The sequence below is a fragment of the Adiantum capillus-veneris genome, chromosome 18, assembly GCF_014529385.1.
Source record: "Adiantum capillus-veneris isolate H3 chromosome 18, ASM1452938v2, whole genome shotgun sequence".
Classification (NCBI taxonomy): domain Eukaryota; kingdom Viridiplantae; phylum Streptophyta; class Polypodiopsida; order Polypodiales; family Pteridaceae; genus Adiantum; species Adiantum capillus-veneris.
This window is the reverse complement of record NC_140948.1, coordinates 138,910,088-138,930,451: the sequence shown is the minus strand read 5'-3', so window position 1 is coordinate 138,930,451 and position 20,364 is coordinate 138,910,088. Positions and strand designations below refer to the sequence as shown.

General features: G+C 43.8%; 1 protein-coding gene across 8 annotated transcripts; it reads right to left on the bottom strand.

The window, feature by feature from the left end:
• Positions 1-1,062: 1,062 nt before the first annotated feature.
• Positions 1,063-18,353, bottom strand: LOC147436514 (glutathione hydrolase 2-like). Of its 8 annotated transcripts, none has more exons than XM_086489386.1 (6): positions 17,823-18,350; positions 16,663-17,181; positions 16,233-16,471; positions 15,354-15,606; positions 14,968-15,105; positions 1,063-1,210 (listed from the first exon to the last, which is right to left on the bottom strand). In XM_086489386.1, the coding sequence occupies exons 1-6, from the start codon at positions 18,156-18,158 to the stop codon at positions 1,157-1,159; spliced, it is 1,539 nt and encodes a 512-aa protein (XP_086345512.1). In that variant the 5' UTR covers positions 18,159-18,350; the 3' UTR covers positions 1,063-1,156. The 8 variants fall into 8 exon arrangements, with proteins under 8 accessions (XP_086345512.1, XP_086345510.1, XP_086345509.1 ...); XM_086489384.1 differs by lacking the exon at positions 1,063-1,210 and adding an exon at positions 2,917-3,297; XM_086489383.1 differs by lacking the exon at positions 1,063-1,210 and adding an exon at positions 3,397-3,833 and having other exon boundaries at positions 17,823-18,348.
• Between the last annotated feature and the right edge of the window lie 2,011 nt (positions 18,354-20,364).

Below are 20,364 nucleotides of genomic sequence, written 5' to 3'. Positions count from 1 at the left end.
GGGGGTATAAGTAGGGTGTCGTGGTTCAAAAAACTATACAAAGTACCATAGTTATGGAGGAGAGGCTAGTTTGGAAGGTGAGTAAATCCTCTTTAAATGTAGGGGTACATGCAAAAAAGGTGGGAAAAGATTTTTAGGTGGGAAGTAAAAGAAGGGAGTACAAGTCACTTAGGGGCTAGTTAAAGTTTTTGGGGGCCTTGAAAAAAGACTAGTCAACAAAGTTTAATGAGCCCTGTATGAAAAAAGGTTTGGAAGAGGTTATAAGAGGGGAAATACAAAGGGGTGGAGGAGTTTGTGGAGGAGAGGATAGCAAGGTTATGTTAGGTAGGGTTGGGTTTTAGGGAATCGAGGGTGCCAAGGTTTTCGGCGAGTGATTTTATTTTTCGACGAGTTATTTTTCTTCACGCACGATGGCTTCTCCTCATAATGGGGGCCTTACAAATGGGCGTATTTAACACAGGAAATTACAAGGAGTAAATCAAGCTCCATACTTAACAAAATGTTGGGAGCTCCATCGTTGCATAGCTCCAATGACCAAAAAATTTATCAATCCGGAGGGATGAACTACATGGCTAGGGCATGGAAACACTCACACAATTAGTGAACTAATCATGGCAACACGAATGGTTAACTCTATGAAGTGAGCTTCTTGGTCTATGGAGGAGCTAAGCCACAATCAAGGGCAATCTCCACAGCCACTTCTTTTCATCTCCAATCAACCCAATCACACACACTGACGATTGCAAGATGCACACAATACTAATCCTATCATGCAACACACTAATCGCAAGCACATATACATAGAGCTATCGAGTACCACACTCCAATCAAACCTACATGCACACACAAGCAAGAGAGGACAATCATGCAAGATTAGAGAGGGATTAACCACTAATTAGTTACGATCTAGCTAATCTAAGCATCATAGGCAATCATAAGAAGCATGAGAGAGACATAGTGAAAGAGAATTAAGCATTGATTAGTGTTAACCAAGTCACATGAGCAAAGAGAAACTCAAGGACTCCATAGCCACAGCTCTCAACCAATGAGCTTGAGAACCCTAATTTCCTTTACACATTGCTTTATGTACCTAAGGTAAAAATATGCAATGTCCGAGTGTCCAAGGCCTTTAGGGCTCCACCACTTACTGAATCTGCTAATTAGGCACACTAATTGACCTATTCTTTACAGCTTGGAACTCCCATTGAGCCTGTAACACATTAACAATATTACAATGTTTTGAAATAAATCGAGAATTTACAATACGTTACCATTTTGGAAAAATGTGAAAAATGTGTGACTCCAATCTTTACTGCTTCTTCATGTTGATCTTTGATTTGCATTCGTACGTCTTCGGTCTTTAGCATCTTCTGTTAACTGACGTTGATTCAGTTAACAAGATGTGATTTATGTTTCACATTCTATTATGGTTCAAAAGTTTTAGCAAGGATTGCAAGTGATTGCAATCCTTGCAGTAGGAAGTATTTAGTTTCTTCTCAAAACTTTTTACCCTCCTCTTTTATGTGTGCTATGAGCATCACATTTTTCCAATGCGTTGGCAGTTAAATTTAGGTTCGGATTAGTTTCTGTTAACGACATGCATGCTAGGTGTTATGGGCCCTAGTGTTTAGCAAAAGTTGATTTGGAGTGTCTTTGACTATCTATGCTACTACTACTACTACTGCTGCTATTGCTACTACTACCGGCTACTCTTGCGATTTGTTAAAGAGAATCTTTGCAAATTCCTCCCCTCTACCTCCTCGAAGGTGAGTGGACAAAGAAAAACTCCATGGGAGTTGAAGTTTGGACAATCCCTTCCCAATGCGAGGCATTGGGGCTAGCCATTCCCTACACAACAGCATTGCTGCTCCAAGTGTCCATGCCTCTATATAAAAAAACTCTACCTTCTCCCCCTCGATTGGCCCATCGCGCCTACCCGTCTTCATCCCTATGCATGCACCTAGTGGCCACAAGTGTCCTTATGCACTTGCCCAACACCACGCAACCCCTCCTTTCATTTTCCGTTTTAACCCTAGTCAAGGATCTTGAAAAACACTCATGTTCCATGATTTTTTTTAAATCTTAGGGATATACTAGATAATGGTTAATCAATGAGAGTAAAGGTTGCTATTTGTTTGAGATTTGGAAGAAAAATGAGGGTAAGAGGAAGAATAACCCATGTCTTATGAATCTCAACTGAGGAAGTATTTTGTTATTGTAAAAGGCCAAAGGCTACTCTTATATGCATTCAGCTTTCCAATTTATTTCACCTTTTTTGCACCTTTAGGCTGCTCTGATCTTACATTCAGTTATTTTTTACTATTTTTAATTGTGTGTGTGTGTGTGTGTGTGTGTGAGAGAGAGAGAGAGAGAGAGAGAGAGAGAGAGAGAGAATTTCAATGTCATAGGAAACTATCTCAAGAGACCTAAAAGATCTATCCGACGAGAAGAGTTGAAGTCAAGACCTGTTATTCAAGAGGAAAATGGCATAACCAACCTACCACACCTGAGAGAGAGCAACTTCAAGAAAATCTATTTTTTGCCCACCAAAAGTAGTAAAATCTGAGCATAATTTAAGCCTGGCTTGTGAAAAAAATGAAAAATTCTAAACATTTCAGTGACAAACCAGGTACATTTTGTAAAAACTTCCCAATGTTTCACATCTTAGTCTGATTTTTTCTTTGGGAAAAAGGTTATTGAGAGGCACTAAACATCCCTAACCGGAAAAATTTAGTACCTAAAACAAGAATACTTTAATGCTTGCCCAATTGTCTTGTTAAGAATTTTGAACAAGTTTTATAGCCATACAAAGTTTATGTACCCCTGCAAGAATTTTGGACTTTTTTCATTTCAAGCATTCCAAATTTACACGGTCAATGCGCGTGTTGAGATGAAGCAATCCTATGAGAAACTTAATCACAACAATCTGTCCCCAATTGCATAAAAAGTTAATCAAACTGTTATGTAGAATGCTGCCCTTATTCATTATTAACAATGCCCCCCTGCTGAATAACAAGTCGAACGGAGTGTAACCTTCTTGTTGAAGAATCCTACTGTTGTTGATCATTACAGGAATGCAAGAATTTGTAAATTCATTGGGATAATTATTGGATGTTGGTATTGACAGGTCCTTAAGGCTTATAATTTAATTTACTCTGTACCTTCATATCTGTCTGTTGTGGAAGACGGTCGACCATCCTTAGAGGCACCTTTAGAAGGTGCAAGTATGCATCCATGATGACCAGGTCGCCGGCATTTTGAGCCATTACTACATTGTATCCATGAATTCCTGTTGACCTGTGGTTCAATTAATTGTAACACACTAAATGATGTTGCTGACACTTATATGTTGCTGCCGAAGTGTCGTAAAGATGCCCAAGTGTCGACATCTTTGTGCTTAGGCGACAGCATGCACAAACACACTAAATGATGTTGCTGACACTTATATGTTACTGCCGAAGTGTCGTAAAGATGCCAAGTGTCGTCATCTTTACGCTTAGGCGACAGCATGCACAACTCTGTGGTTTTAGGGTGCTTTTTGAAGGCTATGGATTATGGTAAACCCAAATGTACAGTGGGCTGAATCATGATTAATAAGCAGATGGGTAGCCATCCTTTCGAAGGTCACTCACAGCGGTGAGTCTGCCCTTTGCCTTGCAGCCGGCCTGTTGCTTGCAAAGTCGCTGTACTATCAGCTGAGAGATACCCCCAGGGGCCGATGCTGTCACATTATGTCCCTTGCTCTTAAGGTGTGATAACACAGCTTCTGGCTCCTCGATCAGCTCGCCGGAAGCTGTCGTCCAATTCTCATAGTTTATAACATTAGGCATCAACTGGGCACCTCCAGATTCCATTGGTTAGCCTCATAGAAACATCAGTAATTGCACACAAGAGCTAATGTGCTCTAATATTAGGCATCAACTGGGCACCTCCAGATTCCATTGGTTAGCCTCATAGAAACATCAGTAATTGCACACAAGAGCTAATGTGCTCTAATATTAGGCATTAAACAAGAAAATGAGCACCCAGAGATCCTGTACATGGATCTCAAAATCACATGAAACAATATACACAGAGAGAGAAGGAAGAGAGGTTTTTGTGTCATAGTAGGAACAATTCCAAGAGACCTCAAAGATCCGACAAATGTTCAATCCCAAGACCTGATACTCCAAGAACAATCCCAAGAGACCTCAAAGATCTATCCAACGAATGTTCAACTCAAGATCTGATATTCCAGAGGGAACTAGGGCAACCAACCAATCTACCACTTAGGTGATAGAAAGGTTACTCCAGTTTCCTCTTCTTATTCACACACATACACGCACACAAGTGAGAAGAGAGATTTTTACATCGTAAGGAATCAAAATCTATCCGACGAGTTCTGAACGAGAGAGAGAGAGAGAGAGAGAGAGAGAGAGAGAGAGAGAGATGAAATGAAATGAAATGTTATATTAACGTCTTCAAAAGGCCAGAGTGACCTATGAGACCAAACTGATACAAAAGTGGTGAATCTGTTACAATGTCTGAAAAGTGTGAAAGTGTGAAAATAAATGCAAAAAACTAAATACAAAGTATTAGATAAACTTCTTAGGAGCATTCTGGGTGTCTGGCTAGAATGCTTCTAATCCTTTGTTGTAGTCTCCTCCGGTGAAGTGTGCTTTTGCATTTCGGTCGTGGTCATCTCGATTTCTTAAGCTCAATCGCCCTGTCAATGAGGGTGCCTTTGGTATGAATGTGGGTACTCCTTTGTGCTCGCTGCTGGCCTCTTGCTTCTCCTTCCATTCCTGCTTCTCTCGATCCGAAGAAATCTGTGATCTGCCTCTGAGGCTGTAGTGCTCTTTGTCTTCTCATTAGATTATCCCTGTGCTGATGTAGTTCCAGTAGGTACAGGCCTAAGCACCTTTGATCTTGGTATTGCATGACTCTATCTAGAGATCCAAAGCCTTCTTTAAATAGGTACAGTAGGTACAGGCCTAAGCACCTTTGATCTTGGTATTGCATGACTCTATCTAGAGATCCAAAGCCTTCTTTAAATAGGCAATGGAAACGCCCACGTATCTCATAGTATACGGTGCAATGACATATGTAGTGTAATTCTGTCTCCGGCTCCATTCCACATCACTTGCAAATTCTGCTCTCAGGTGGGATTCCCCTAAATCTGCCAAATTCAATTTCCAGCTGGTGTGAGGATGTACGAATCTGACCAATAGCACATCTCAAACCATGAGACAGGTGGGTATCCATGTAGCTCGGGCGAATCACAAAACCATCTTCAGATAGCTGTAGGAAGTTTTCTTTGTAGTCGGCCATCTTCGTGCCCAATTCTTGTGTAGGGTCTACCCATGTCCTCTTAGTGTCCAACTGTATAAGATCCTGGAGAATGATTTTATTAATCTCCGTTCGTGTGATTGCCAGTGATGGAGCCTCAAGAGAGTATTGGAAGGGGGGTAATCTTTCCATACTGAACCCGTGTCTCTGAAACCACGAGGACAGTTGCGCACACCAGCATGATGTATCTCCTTTCATTGCTAATTGTCGAGAGGATTCGAGGGCCAATCTAGTATATCGGCAATTATTTGTATCCCATAAACCATGTATAAAGGACACTGATCTGGTAAGAGCTTCAATTTCTATCAGAGGGGCAGCTAGTTCCGGAGAGTATTGGAAGGGAGGTAATCTTTCCATACTGAACCCGTGTCTCTGAAACCACGAGGACAGTTGCGCATACCAGTATGATGTATCTCCTTTCATTGCTAATTGTCGAGAGGATTCGAGGGCCAATCTAGTATATCGGCAATTATTTGTATCCCATAAACCATGTATAAAGGACACTGATCTGGTAAGAGCTTCAATTTCTATCGGAGGGGCAGCTAGTTCCGCTCGGGTAATCGCGTGTGGTACGGAGGCCTTGGCTCTAATCATTCAGGAAATCATAGATACCAAAGGTCTCTCCATTGACTTCCAATTATCCTGATCCACAGATGGTCCCCAAATCTGGACCCCATAAAGCATAGCCGAAGCCACCACAGTATCAAAGAGCCAAAGTTTTGTTCGTGGTTCTTGAAACTGCACTTGTGAACACATCCTCTCCAACCCTCCCAAGGCCGCAGAGGCTCTGGACAATCTAGCATCCGCTGCTTTCTTAAGAGTAAACTTCGGTCCTATAAATACCACACCAAGGTATGTGTATGCATCTGTGTACTCTACTGTATCCTGGCCATATGCAAATGTAGGTGTCGATCTCCTAACCCACTGCGGTGTGGTGTTAAACCCCAAATTTACCGACAGTCCGCTGTCCTCCGCGAATTTATGTAATGCATCTAACTGCCTCTGCATTCCATCTGGTGATTCGGCTATCAATACAATATCATCTGCATACAACAACAAAGGGATCCATGACCCTACAAGTTGAGCACCTCTGTCACCCTCTCTATCAATGTAATCTGATACCTCATCTATATACATACCAAATAAAGTAGGGGACAGTGGGCATCATAGTAGTCTCGTACGGTCCCGTACGTTTTGTACGCGTACGATGATGTGCGGTACTAAACGAACTAAAAAAATTTATGATGTACGATGACGTTATGTACGTTCAAATTTAAAAAAACAAATAATTCTTAAGTCTAAGGGCCTAAGGCTTAGGCCTTAATACTTACTTATAGAAACTTGACATTTGTATAGATTACAAGTTAGTAGTTACAATACTACAATGTAAAGAGTCAAGACTCAAAGACTAAAGAGAATGAGCATTACATAAACCAAAATGATCATTGAAATTTGATAAGTAGAGACCAAGTGGCAAGGGCTACAAAGTACTCAAAAAGTGGCAAGGGATACAAAAAAGTGGGGGGACCAAGTGGCAAGGGCTACAAAGTACTCAAAAGGTGGCACACCATAATAGAGAGACTAAATAGTGAAGTCACTAGTCACTAGTGCTCTCATCATCTTCCTCTTCTGAGCCTTGCTCATCAACATCATCCTCTTCCTCACAAGAGTCGAAGGATGACGGCTCATAATCTCCATCACTAATGAGGTTGCATTCATCATCATACTCTGGCTCTCGAGGCTCTCTATCCTCCATAGTGATGGCCGCCACACAAGAGCCGCTTCCGGAGCCTCGCCGCACATAGGTCCTAGGAGCCTCTGTGGGTGTTGTTGATGCTTTGTCTCTACCTCTTGTAGCCCTGGCACCTCTGCCTCTTGTAGCCGATGTAACTCCATGGATGACGACCTTCTTGCGTGATCGTGTGCAAGAAACCCGGCGATCAATCTCCTCAAGCTCCAAGTAGAGCTCACGAAAAATCATTTGCTCCTCAGGGTCTTGCTCTTTATTGACACTCTTAAGAGTGTCAATCGTAAGTGTGAGCTCATCCACGTTGACCTATTTGACATTTACAACATTGGACACTGAAAACATAATTAGTATATTCAAACTAATTAAAGACTAGAGTATAGAAAATGGAGTGAGTCGTAATTATAATTTATAATTTATATATGTCGAGCCATAGGCATCTCATGCATAGAGCGCAACATGCGTAAATTGGAGCGACAATAGATAAGTCGCTCTAATTGCTTCGTTGAGAGCTTGTTTCGGATTTTGGTGTGGATGAGGGAGTATGACGACCAATTACGCTCGCATGCTCCCGATGAGCAATCCTAAAACACATCAAGAGAGGAATAAGCTATAAGAGACTATAGTTGAAGAGATTAAGCACAAAATGTAAAAGTTTGAGGCTTATCGCTTACTTGGCCAAGAACCCTCAAAGCAAGTCGTTTGAGAGTAGGCAATTGATAGCCAAAGCTCTCCCACCAAAATAAAGGCTTCACCAAGGATTGCCGCTTCCAACACAAGTTGGAAGTAAATGCGGTGCCTCCTTGGTCGCTATAGTTGATTACCTCTTGGAGAAATGCTCCAATGTCCTCTTCTTTTAGCACCTTAAAGAGGTAATTGTTGCGCTCCTCAATAAGCTTTTGATTTGCAAAGAGTTCGGGCTTCTTGTAAGCCGGATGCAAGAGAGCCGCAAAGTAATGGATAGGTCTCTTCATCCAATCCCACCGCTTTGTGATTAGGAGGAGAATGTCGTCTCTCTTGGGAGAGTCCTCGAGGTAATCACTACAAGAAGAGAGAGGGAATGTACTAAGTAGAGAAACAAGCATGTAGAATTTAGATATATAGAGAATATATTATGTAATAATAAATATGTAGTTATACCGTGTTCCAGCGGGAGCCCCATCTAGGATTGTAGACTTCTCAATCTCCTTGTAAGCTTCCTCCATGAAGTGCCATAGAAGCCCAATAGTTGCCCCTTCCATGTCGGTCATGCGGAGAGTCTTGTACAAGGGCAAGATCGCAACGACAAGACCCTTAATTTCTTGCCAAAACTCCTCCCGCAAGCAAAGCCGTTGGATGGCTTTTGCATCTTGTTGGGAAGCGGCGGACTCTCCATTCATCCACTCCTTAAACTCATCGGAGACCATGGTCTTTTGTATTTTGTTTTGCACATCATAGAGCCGCTCTAGAAGTAGCCACATGGCGGCAAGCACCCTCACTTTGCCATTGATGAAATTGATGATGGAGAGTGCTTGGTTGAGGATATCTTTCACCCAACCTAGCTCCCCTATGTCTTCAAAGAGAAGGTCAAGGCAATGAGAGGCACATGGGAGTCCATACTATGGATGGAAATTCCTTCTCTAGCCTCTTACTCATTGCCTTGCAATTTGAAGCATTGTCGGTATTCACTTGCACGACATGCTCCGCACCAACCTACACAAGAGGCATTTGTGACAAGAAGAGTTAAAACTTAAAAATTAAAACATAGGACTCATTGCCAATTGGCAATTTCTCAAGACATAAAGACTCGATTTACGGTTTTACCTCAAGAATGGCTTGGCGGATGTGCTTCCAAATGAATGCCCCGGTCACTTTCTTCCCTCTCGAACCCGCATCCACCGCCCGCAAGAAGTACGTGCCAAGAGTACAAGAAACAAGAATGTTGATGATGCCCCTCTTCTTGCGATCGCTCCATCCGTCGGAGAGGATAGAGCATCCATACTTTGCCCAAACCGCACGTACGGGCTCAAGTGACTTGTCAATCCTGGCCCTCTCTTCATCAAGCTTCTTTGTTCTCATGTCATGGTATGACACACCCGTCCACCCTTCGCATGGACCAACCGCCACAATTGCTATGATCATCCTCTTCCATCGCTCCAACCGAAGAATGTTGAAGGAGAGATTGCATTCAATCACCGTGCGCGCAATCTCTATTTCCGTGATTCTTTGTCTCTCCTTGAGGAAAGACAAGGGGCCGGAGCATCCACCCACCGATTTCGCAAGAGACGTTTGCTTTGCCATCTTCGGAGGCCGGCCACCATCACTTGAAGACCCCTTGGACTTCTTGGACTTCTTGGAGGAGGCACTACCATCACATGAGGCCGCGGTGGCACCGGTAGCCATGGACATAATTGGAGAGGCCTCTTCCTCCGAATCGGAGCTATCAACATCTGGCGACACGAACTCATCCGAGGTGACTCTACCCTTGCGTGTCTTCAATGGAAGATACTTTCTCTTGCATTCCACAAGGATATCTTCGGGGATATTAGGACATGGCCCCGCTTGTCCTCCCATCTTTGTCAAGTGGATGATGAGACGGGTGACAGAAGAGGTCATAGCTTTTGGGCAATATTTGCACCACCACTTGCAAGAGTTTTGCTTGCCCCCCACCCGCTCAAAATATCGGCAATGCTTCTCAAAGGCTTCATGAAGAGGAGGCGGCATTATGTAGTATGTAGCTAGTAGCTACTAGTATGATGTATGATGTATCAATAGATTAGAGAGAGAGAGAGAGAGAGAGAGAGAGAGCCAAGGAAGCTTGAAGGAGAGAGACGGTAGACCCAATGGAGACTCGAGAGCTTGAGCCCACTTGAGAGCTTCAATGGAAGCACATGGATGATGAGAGGCTAGAGCATTGAGAGGCTTAGGGCTAGAGCTTGTACAATGTAGCTTGTAGTTGTAGGTTGTGTTGGATAACAAAGGGGAAGGGTTGCTTAAATAGGAAGAGCCTAGAGGAAGAGCATGTGAGCAATGGGCATTGGGCAATAAGCATGGCAATGGCCCATGGGCCATGGGCATTGCAATTGGCTTCAAAACTGCCCGTAAACGGCTCCAAAAGGCCTACAAAGTGGATGCTGCAAACGGTCAAAAAACTGCCAACGGTCATAAACTGCCGAAAAAAATGACCGGACGGAACGAACGGGACGGGTCCGACCGGACGGAACGACAGGTTCCGTTCGACGTACGAAAACTACCCTGGTGGGCATCCCTGCTTTACTCCAACGGTGGAATGAACAATGTCGGAATCCCCTTCTAGAGTACGTACATAACCAGTTATTGACCCGTATAAGGCCATGATCCCCCAGATAATCTCTTTGGGGACCCCCTAACTCTTGCATTCTACGCATCAATCTAGCCCTTGGTACTGTATCAAAAGCTTTCCGAAAATCCACAAAGCAACAATACATCCTTCTCCCGCTTGCTCTTCCTTCCTCAATAATGGCTCTGAGCGTAAGAATATGATCTAAAGTGGAATAACCCCTCCTGAATCCAGCTTATACTGTTGCCCTTATGCCCTCATTCTTTGCCCATCTACTCAATTTTTGTTCCAAAATGGATGCGTACAGTCGGGTCAATGTGTGACCCACCATAATGGTACGGTAGTTCTCGGGTATCATAGGATCCCCTGACTTGAAAATAGGTACGATAGTAGATAATTTCCAAGATTCAGGTAATCCTTCACACATGACCCGATTAAACAGAAGAGCAAGGACTTCTGAAAGTAGATCCCTTGCATGGATCAGATGTTCTGCTACTAAACCCTCATGATCATATGCTCTTCTTGTCTTCATCTTATCAATGGCTTTTTCCACCATTTCCGTAGTAAAGAAAGTACTAGTAGCAGGGCATGGCTCTAGAAGATCTGGTAATGGAGGCTGTCCAGATACTATATATAATGATGTTACATATTGACCCCAAATCTCAGGAGAAGTAATTGTCGAAGGTGATTAGTGCTCGGGATATAAACGCCACGCCTCATGTGAGTCCTGACTCAAGAAGAGCTTATATAAAACCTTCTCCAGTTTGGCTAAAATGCCCTTTTCTTGCGACGTACTATTCGCCGAAGAGCAATCCGAGACTGCTTATATGTGATGATCCCAAGTGTAAGCTCTTTCTAGACCTGGGTTCTCGTCTCTCTGCATTCCTCGTCGTATCAACTGTTTTAAGGCATGTTCCCAGATCCTCTCTTCTGATCAGGCTGAGTATGTGGGTATGCCTCTTGTGCTGCTCCATGTAGTATCTCTGTTAGCTGAGAAGTAATCTCCTCTACAGTATATACTGGCTCGGCTGCCCACATCCTATTATAGATCTTTTCCACATAGACTGAATCAATCTCTGGCGTGAAAGTATATCTTGTGTGTCTTCTTCCTTTGTACTTGAGAGGCATTGTATTGGAAGGAGATTGATAAGGTCAAGAGAGCATGATCCACTGTAATCCCGATTCCCAACCGGTTTGGGTCCCACCTTAAAGTCCTCGATACTAGAAAAAAAGCTTGGTGAAGTCATGACATAATCCACTGTACTGGCCCCATGCCTGTGCGGGAAGCATGTGAATCCCCCAGATAAAGGGAAATTCTCTAGACCATTAAGTATGGCCAAACCATGTGTAGTTGCCATTTCCATGAGATGTCTCCCATATTCAGTGTGTTTTTTATCCTGTGAGTTTCTAGTAAGCCCCTCCTGTGATAAATCCACTTCGTTGAGCATTTCCTCAGAAGTATCATAGAATACTGCTTGAGAGTTGGCCGTTCTGGCATTAAAGTCTAATAAGAGAACGATGTCTCCATCTCTAGAGAACTCCCATATGTCATTATTCAATATAGAGAAAGGGGACTGTCCTTTAGGTGAGGAGTAGACTGATGTACTTGGAGGGAAGTAGCATATAGCGATATATAGAAATCTACCTGTCTCGGCTCTCATTCTCACCCACATATACCTTGCTTGTTCATCTTTCCTAATAATCTGTAGTAGTGGTTTCAGCTCCTCTTTAAATAAGACTGCTACTCCTCTTGAACCCCGGCTACCTCGCAAAGATCTCTTGTCTGGTCGACCAGCTGTTTCCCATAAATACCCTTCACATGTGGCATAAGCTGTTACGGTATCTGGTGTGTCTCTGAGTAGAAAACTATGTCTCTGTCCCTAAAGCTGTCTTCAAAGGCACCTACATCTAGCCTATATGATCCATTACAATTCCACGCCGCTATCCAGAGCGTCGCCCCATAGGTCTCGCACTGTCATGATGAGCGCTTTTCCAGAACCACTACTTTCCCTCCTCTATAAAAGGCGATTTTCCCCTTTTCTCTTGCTGCCCTGATCTCTGGCATCAACTCTTGCATGTGTGCCACTTGTGCCAATGTAAGGTCATCTCCCAGGAAAATACCGGTTTTCTTAAGAGTTGGCCTCTTCTTTAGAAATTCTTTCCTTATTTCTATATTCGGGAAGCGGAAAATAAGTGCCCTATCCTTTACGTTTCCCTTCTAGTCGATTCCTTTCTTGCCCACTCTCCATGCACTTGTGTGAGTAGGCTCTGTGATGCCCATGCGTTGTAGCAGTTCCCTCACTTCTTCATCTACATTCTCTTTGTCTTTGACTCCTGTGACCCGCACATGCAGAGCCCAATTCTTCCTTTTCTGCTCTTCCTCAATGGTCATATTAATAATGGTGGAGGTATGTGTGGTCTCAGGCATCTGGGCCTTCCCTTTCTTCGCATCCTCAATCCATTTCTCTGCTTCATCAACCTTTTCTTGCGTCTTAACAAGACGTTCCGCCCATGAAGATGCCGTTTTCGATTTCTGTTCATCTCCTTCCCGTAGAGCTTTCATCTGATCCTTCATGTCCTCGAGCTCCTTCAGCACCGAAGGTTGGTCGTCTCCCTTCTCCTTAGTTGCAGATTTGCAAGCCGCAAGTTCTCCTTTTAGCTCCTCAATTATTGCATCTTTTTCCCCCATGTGCTTTTCCATATTTGTTCTCCATGCTTCAAAACTTGCTACTGCCTCATCGAGTTTCTTTTGCATAACGCATTCTGTTACATTTACTTCGGCCTTGATTAGGTTTCATAATTCTGTTTTCACGATCTGAATTTCCTCATTCTGTACCCCCGGATCTCTCTCCTTAGTTCTCTCATCATGTCTCCATACATGGAGTTCTTGTAGCTCTCAACGTTTGCGTGCATTTCCTTCCTGATGTCATCCCTCATATAGTTTAGCTCTGATTTGAGCATCACCTGGACCTTCTCCATCAGTAGCTCATCATGTATCCTGGAGGTTTTCCCAACTCGTAAGGATCCTGGTGATAGTACAATATCTCTGTTTCTCCGTTTGAAAGTCGCCGTCGTTTTTTTTGGGGTGGTGTAGCTATCTACACCCGGCCCTTCCCCTTCGGTAGGCGGATCCATCGAACTTGAGCCACAAATGTGGGGTAGGGTACTAGGGTGAGGGACTGAGAATAAGGCAAACTTAAAAGTTTATTTTAAAGCTTAAAAACCTTTAAACTTTAAAAGTTTATTTCAAAGCTTAAAAACTTTTAAACTTTAACGTAGGAGATGGGAAGTCCTTCTACGCGTAGAAGGAGAGGGCTTGTGTGCGAACAGGTCGCGCGCTGGGCTGGTATGCACAGACGCAGGCTTAGGCCAGCTTCCTACGGGGTCACATGCCCTGCCTCTGTCTGCGGGTTGCTGCGAGAGAGAGACTGCGTCCCGCTGCAGAAGGAGAGAGACCTGCTCGCGTAGGACAGCAGCGCGTAGGACAGCTCGCGCTCGGGCAGCAGCTCGCGTTGGGCAGCTCGCGAGAGAGAAGGGGGGGGGATGTTATATTGAGAGAGAGAGAGAGAGAGAGAGAGAGAGAGAGAGAGAGAGAGAGAGAGAGAGAGAGGTGTGTTTGTGTGGTGGAGAATTGAAGCATTGGATGAGAGAGAGAGAGAGAGAGAGAGAGAGAGAGAGAATGTTTTTGTAAATTTCAGGGCTTTTTGAATCTGAGATTTGATCCATGGGTTCGGAATTTGTTGACACGCTCAGTGGCCATTGCACCTAGTCTGACAAGAGATCGGCTTGGCCTTTCCTGACAAGAGATCGGCTTTCCTGGGCCACTAAACTCCAAACTCATTGTTGCAATCTTACAAACAATTTATTCCATATTATGGTAAACGGGCATTCAAGTAGGCTTACGTTGTCAATGCTGCTATCCCATCTGGCGGTTATGGAGCTTCTTTCGACTCCTCAAAAGCAACTTGTTGGTAATATTTTGCTTACATGTTTCTTGAAGCTAGAATGTCTACAAAGCCATGTCCACTTGGTCATTCTTCGCACAACCTCAAGCTTGAATTAAACACTTGGGCTGTACACAAAGCAAGCGCCTGCAATTATGAGCGTTGCAATAGACAGTCCACATTGTGGTTAAGAGAGGAATGTGTGTAGGCAAGCACATGTCTGAAAATGTGGGGAAAGCATGCTCTAATGTGATCAAAAGCTGAGCACTCAAGTAGGGTGTTATGATCAGACTCGCACACTTTATGGGGCCATAAAGTGCATAGTCGATGAGACTCCTCGCCGGTGCCTCAATGGCCTACCTTGCCTCGTAGTGGATGAGAGTTGAGCTGGATGGAAGCAACGGTGCAGATCACACTCGAGGGGATAGGCTCCAGCATGAGACAGGGGGGGGGGGGGGGGGGGGGGGGGGGGGGGGGGGGGGGGGGGGGGGGCTTGTCGAAATGATGTAATGCAAGGACCAGAAGGAGCTTTCCAGTAGGAGCCCTTACGACGTTATGACAATTCTATACATCAGACAGTATGTCCTTCCACAACCCAACACATTATGGTCACAAATCACAAAAGTACTAGTTCATGAACAAAAACACACCTGGTGATGCACCCTTGGTTTGGATATTGATGCTAATGACGAATGGCCCTTCCAAAATCTTTCTATAAACACCTGTATAGTCGTCGTGATTATCTTCACACCTCCGCTTCCCCCCAGTGCTGCCAGAAACTGCCCGTCCTGAAAGGACAGAAAAGAATCATCTGCTTTGCCTTCATTTGTCAAATGGGCTTTGGGTGCAAAACCACCCAAACCACCTGCCATTCTAAGATGCTTAAATGCAGCCACAGGTGCAGCATAACAAAACTTCAGAAATGTAAGAATAGATGTCAAAGAGAAAACAAACAAAGGGCACGTACTATTATTATTACAACTACTGATTAAGCCTTGCAGGAAAAATGATGCAACATTGAGCTTTTCAAACTTGCCTTCATTATTATAGAAGGAGCCATGGATGACATTGGGCGTTTGTAGGGCACAATTAAATTTGCTCTTGCAGCTGCAGGGTCATTACTGGGTAATGAGAAATCTCCCATTTCGTTATTCATCACGATGCCTGTTGATTTTGAGAGAACTTTTGCACCAAAGGCATAGTTGATTGTGCTCGTCATGGATAACGCATTGCGGTCTTGATCTACTATGTTGAAATGACTTGTACCATGATCAGTCAGTTGATTCCATCTGAAATAAAAACGTTGTCACACACACACAAGGAAGTTTGTTCAGAAATGCTGAGAGGAACATTCCTTGCTTGGAAGGATTGCTTTTCCCTTCATCACTACACATTTTCATATAATCACCAAAAACTTGCTTCTTATGCACCAGTAGCCCTATACTAATCCATTAATAAAGACAGATTTGATTGCTTTGCCAATGGCCTTTGGATAGTTGAAACTTCAGCTAAATTTTGTGCAGTTGAAGCCACAACATAAGGGCCGCAGAAGCAACACAATGTGTCCAAACCAAATTGTTTTTTGTGCAGCTAAAATGTGGCTTTCAGCTACGAATAGTCGTATACGCCCAGTTTCTTGAAAGTTTAAAAGTCGAAGCCACAAATTAAGCACCTACAGAAGCAATGCATTGCGTCCACGACAAAGTCATAACACTCTGTATTTTTGTGCAGCTAAATGCTAAATGAGCCCCCAAATGAGTTCACTTCTCCCTATAGTAGCCCATTTCCATAGTTTTTTTTTTCCCCATACACTTTGATGCCTACTCCCGTCGCTTCTAAGAAATAATAAGATGCAATCTCAAGATGAGGGCCCCCTTCTTTGAACCAAATGATTGCATAAATCTCTGATGTTCACCTGCCACCATAATAAGTTGGAGGATATGTCCGACTATCGTTGATAAGCTTTTGAAGCTCGGCAGCATATGTCGCATTTAACATAAGGGACACAACATCTTTTACATCTACAAAATCCGGATCCCCAAGATTCATGCGGAGAGCAAAGGCATGCTTAAAGGCCTCCACTATACGGTGCAACCCCAGAGGCCCCCGTACTGCCTCAAAAGGGTCTGGATATGCAGCCAAAATGTTGAGCACCTGTAAAGAAGAGATCCTGAGCAAAGGGTCTAGGAAAAAGTTGGCATCAAAGAGAGGCTCTTTATCAGCTCGAAGGAAACCATTGCTGAGAAAACCATTACCATCATATCAAGAAGCCACAACAAATCATACAAAACACCTTCTATAAGAACCAGAACGAACGGTTTTCAAAACAGAGAATGGCTATTTACCATGGCCATACATGCTCCTCCAAAAGATGGTGGGGGCATTCCGTAAATGGTGAGACCCTGAACTTCATGAACGATTGCATCACGAATCTTTACTGCATAGTCGTTTAGATCCTTTATCGTGAGAATACCATCTGCAGTTCTGACATCTCTCACAAAGCTTTCTCCAATTGGGCCTCTGTAGAAAGCATCTGGGCCATGGAGGGCAATCGATTCGAGACTCTTTGCAAGTGATTTGCGAAAGCAAACATCCCCAGCTTTTAGCAACGTCCCATTAGGAGCAAACACCTCTCTGAATCCTTCATCAGCTAGGATGCTTGCCGAAGATGCATTAAGTGCGCTTGCAAGGTACCGTCTCACTATGAAGCCATTGTCCGCGAGTTGGATGGCTGGCTTCACTAATGATTTCCATGTTAGACTTCCATATTGCTGCCACACAAGGTAAAGGCCTGCCAATTCACCTGGCACAGCTACATAGAGCCCACCATTTAGTTGCAGGTCTGCATTTTCAGCATACATGTTCTGTGCTGGCAGGAAAAACCAGTTAACACATTGTTGCACATTCACATAGGCTCCTTGCAAAAGAACAAGTTTAAATAGAGACAATATGCATTCACTTCAATCCACATAACCGGCACCCATCCTTGAACATGAACAATGTCGTTTCAGGTAAACCTAACATAAGTTCGTTAGTCCAAGCTTCTATCGAGGTTACATGCAGCAAGGGCAAAACAAGTGCATACGTGCAATGCATTCTGTTGATGCAATCATACACCCTTGCATACAACCAGCTTCATGTCATAGAAGCATACTATTACACGTCCTTATCAGCGAGTCATGACTGAATTTGGCATTAAAAAAGCTCTCAAATCTGGCAGCATGTGTACTTTGGATTGTAACTACGTAAATGTCTGAGACGGAGTTGAAAATGATATTTTTCAACTCTGCTCCGTTTCCCCTAAGCTGACAAGGAAAAAGCCAAGAGTAAGACCCAAAGACGCAATATACCTGTAGACATAAATACTCAGCAAATGTTAACACTTATCCTTAACCTGAACATGCATCTGTGACCCACCACATGTGCGAATCCTTTCTATGGACTGCAAGACATGCACAGTCCTGCAGACAAAGGCAAATGAGCAGAGACATGAGTATCTGCTGACCTGGGAGGCAGCTGCCGGTGCAACCTCTCGGAAATCGAATGCTATCGCAGAAGTAGAATTAGCAGGGCGGAACAAGAGAAAGGCACCTCCACCGATGCCACTTGCTCCAGGGTTGAGCACACCCAAGCATAATGCCACAGAGACACATGCATCGACAGCATTGCCCCCGCGCTTTGCCATCACATTCCTCCCTATTGCAGAACAGCGGCCCTCATCTGATGCGACAGCGCCCCTGTGACCATAGGCTACTCTGCTTCGACCACCCTCATAATGAGCTCCTGCATGGACTACGAGGACCAGAAGCAGAGTGATGAGAGTAGCTGCGCAAGGCTGCATTCTCTTGTCCACGGCAGAAGGATGCTACTCTCTGGCCTGCTTGTGTGCGCGAGCGTTGCGCTGGTGTGTGTGTTTGTGTGCGCTCTCTCTCTCTCTCTCTCTCTCTCTCTCTCTCTCTCTCTCTGCGGGTATCGCACGGCCAGGCCCTCGTGAATCGAGAGGCTGCCGACCCGCAGCTTTCGCGCGACCCGCTCTTATCAAGCGGTCAATCCTGTACAATTTTTCAAGTATAGTGTGGCCGGCGGTCTCTCTTTCTCTCTCTCTCTACCTCTGCGTGCGCAATGTAGCCGGAGATGCACCCTCGCCGACTCAGAGCACACTCACCGGTTCTATTGGTATCACCTCACTCAGGCAAGTATGGCCACACGAAACCATTTTCAACCACGTGGCCGCCTGAATTCCTCTTTCATATATAGTATAGATCTCTCTCTCTCTCTCTCTCTCTCTCTCTCTCTCTCTCTCTACGCACTATTCACCTAGGTCGTCGGGGCTGCAGGGAACATAGTTGGCTGAAGGCAAGGGGAAAAGGAGAAATTCCGGCCCAAAATAGAGAAAAAAGTGTGAAACTCCAAAAAAAAAGCATAATTTTTTAAAACTTCCTCTTGACAAAATCAAGGAAATGAATTTTGTATGTGTGGAAAAATGATTTTTCTCAAACACAGGGAGTAGGTGCTTAAACACTCTCTCTCTCTCTCTCTCTCTCTCTCTCTCTCTCTGCATCAGTGTTCTAGAAAAGTGCGTCAACTAAGCTTTGAGCAATCGAATTGAACAATCAAAACAGCCGGTTGAAGGGACGGGGAGAAGGAGAAAGTCCGCTTGGAAAATTCAAGAAAATAGAGTTAAATTGCAAAAAAATCATCTATCTTGAAAAAAATTCTCTCTGAAACTACCCCAAAGCAAACATCTTTTTTTTTTGGGTAAAACTACCAAACCAAAATACCCCTCTAATTTGTGGAAATTCCCAAAATATCCCCCAAATTTCAAAAGTTACCAAAATACCCTTGTATTTATGTTCCTAATCTAAGGCAGAAGTAAGTAAGGACGCATAGAAGGCAGAAGCAAGGGCACCATCCTCAAAATATCGTGTCTTGCTGACCCGATGGAGAAAGTTGCAGTGACTACAAAGGTAGCTGGAAACTCTAATATGGCTAAGTTGCAGGCAGGCTATCTCTTCCCTAAAATTGCAAGCCGACACAATGCGCATATATTGCAGAAGTATCCAGATGGCAGTGTTAAATCACTCGTGCGCCTATGTACTCTCTTCAATTAACATTGTAGAGCAAGACAACGTGTCACGTCCCGTTCAATTGCGCAAACTTTGTGCGTGTGTGTGTGTCACGCTCGTTGTTTGGTCGAGCCGACTCAGAGCACACTCGCCGGTTCTATTGGTATTACCTCACTCATGCAAGTATGGCCAGACGAAACAATTTTCAACCACGTGGCCGCCTAAATTCCTCTTTCATATGTAGTATAGATGACTCTCTCTCTCTCTCTCTCTCTCTCTCTCTCTCTCTCTCTCTCTCTCTCTCTCTCTCTCTCTCTCTCTCTCTCTTCTCTACGCACTGGTCGTCGGGGCTGCAGGGAAAAAGCTGGCTGAAGGCAAGGGGGAGGAGAAAAGGAAAATTCCGGCCCAAAATAGAGAGAAAAAGTGTGAAACTCAAAAAAAAAAGATAATTTTCTAAAACTTCCTCTTGACAAAATCAAGGAAATGTTTTTGTATGTGTGGAAAAATGATTTTTCTCTAACACATGGAGTAGGTGCTTAAACTCTCTATCTCTCTCTCTCTCTCTCTTCTCTCTCTCTCTTCTCTCTCTTCTCTCTCTCTCTCTTCTCTCTCTCTCTCTCTCTCTCTCTCTCTGTGCATCAGTGTTCGAGAAAAGTGCATCAACTAAGCTTTGAGCAATCGAATTGAACAATCAAAACAGCCGGTTGAAGGGGACGGGGAAAGAAGGAAGAAACGTCGCTTGGAAAAAATTCAGAAAATAGAAGTTAAAATACAAAAAAATCAATCTATCTTGAAAAAAATTCTCTTGAAATATCCAAAGCAAAGTTGATTGATTTTTTTTTTGGGTAAAGTTACCAAACAAAATACCCTCTCTATTGTGGAAATTCTAAAACAAACCACAATATCACAAGAATCAAAATACTTGTATTTATGTTCCTAATCATAAGGCAGAAGTAAGTAAAGGACGCATCGAAGGCGAAC

Coding starts and splice junctions, on each gene's coding strand:
- LOC147436514 (XM_086489381.1), bottom strand. CDS start 18,158: ATGCAGCCTTGCGCAGCTACTCTCATCACTCTGCTTCTGGTCCTCGTA. Junction 16,472..16,662: donor GAGGAGCATGTATGGCCATG/GTAAATAGCCAT, acceptor TCTTCTTTACAG/GTGCTCAACATTTTGGCTGC. Junction 7,385..14,967: donor AACCAAGGGTGCATCACCAG/GTGTGTTTTTGT, acceptor AATGTCAAATAG/GTCAACGTGGATGAGCTCAC.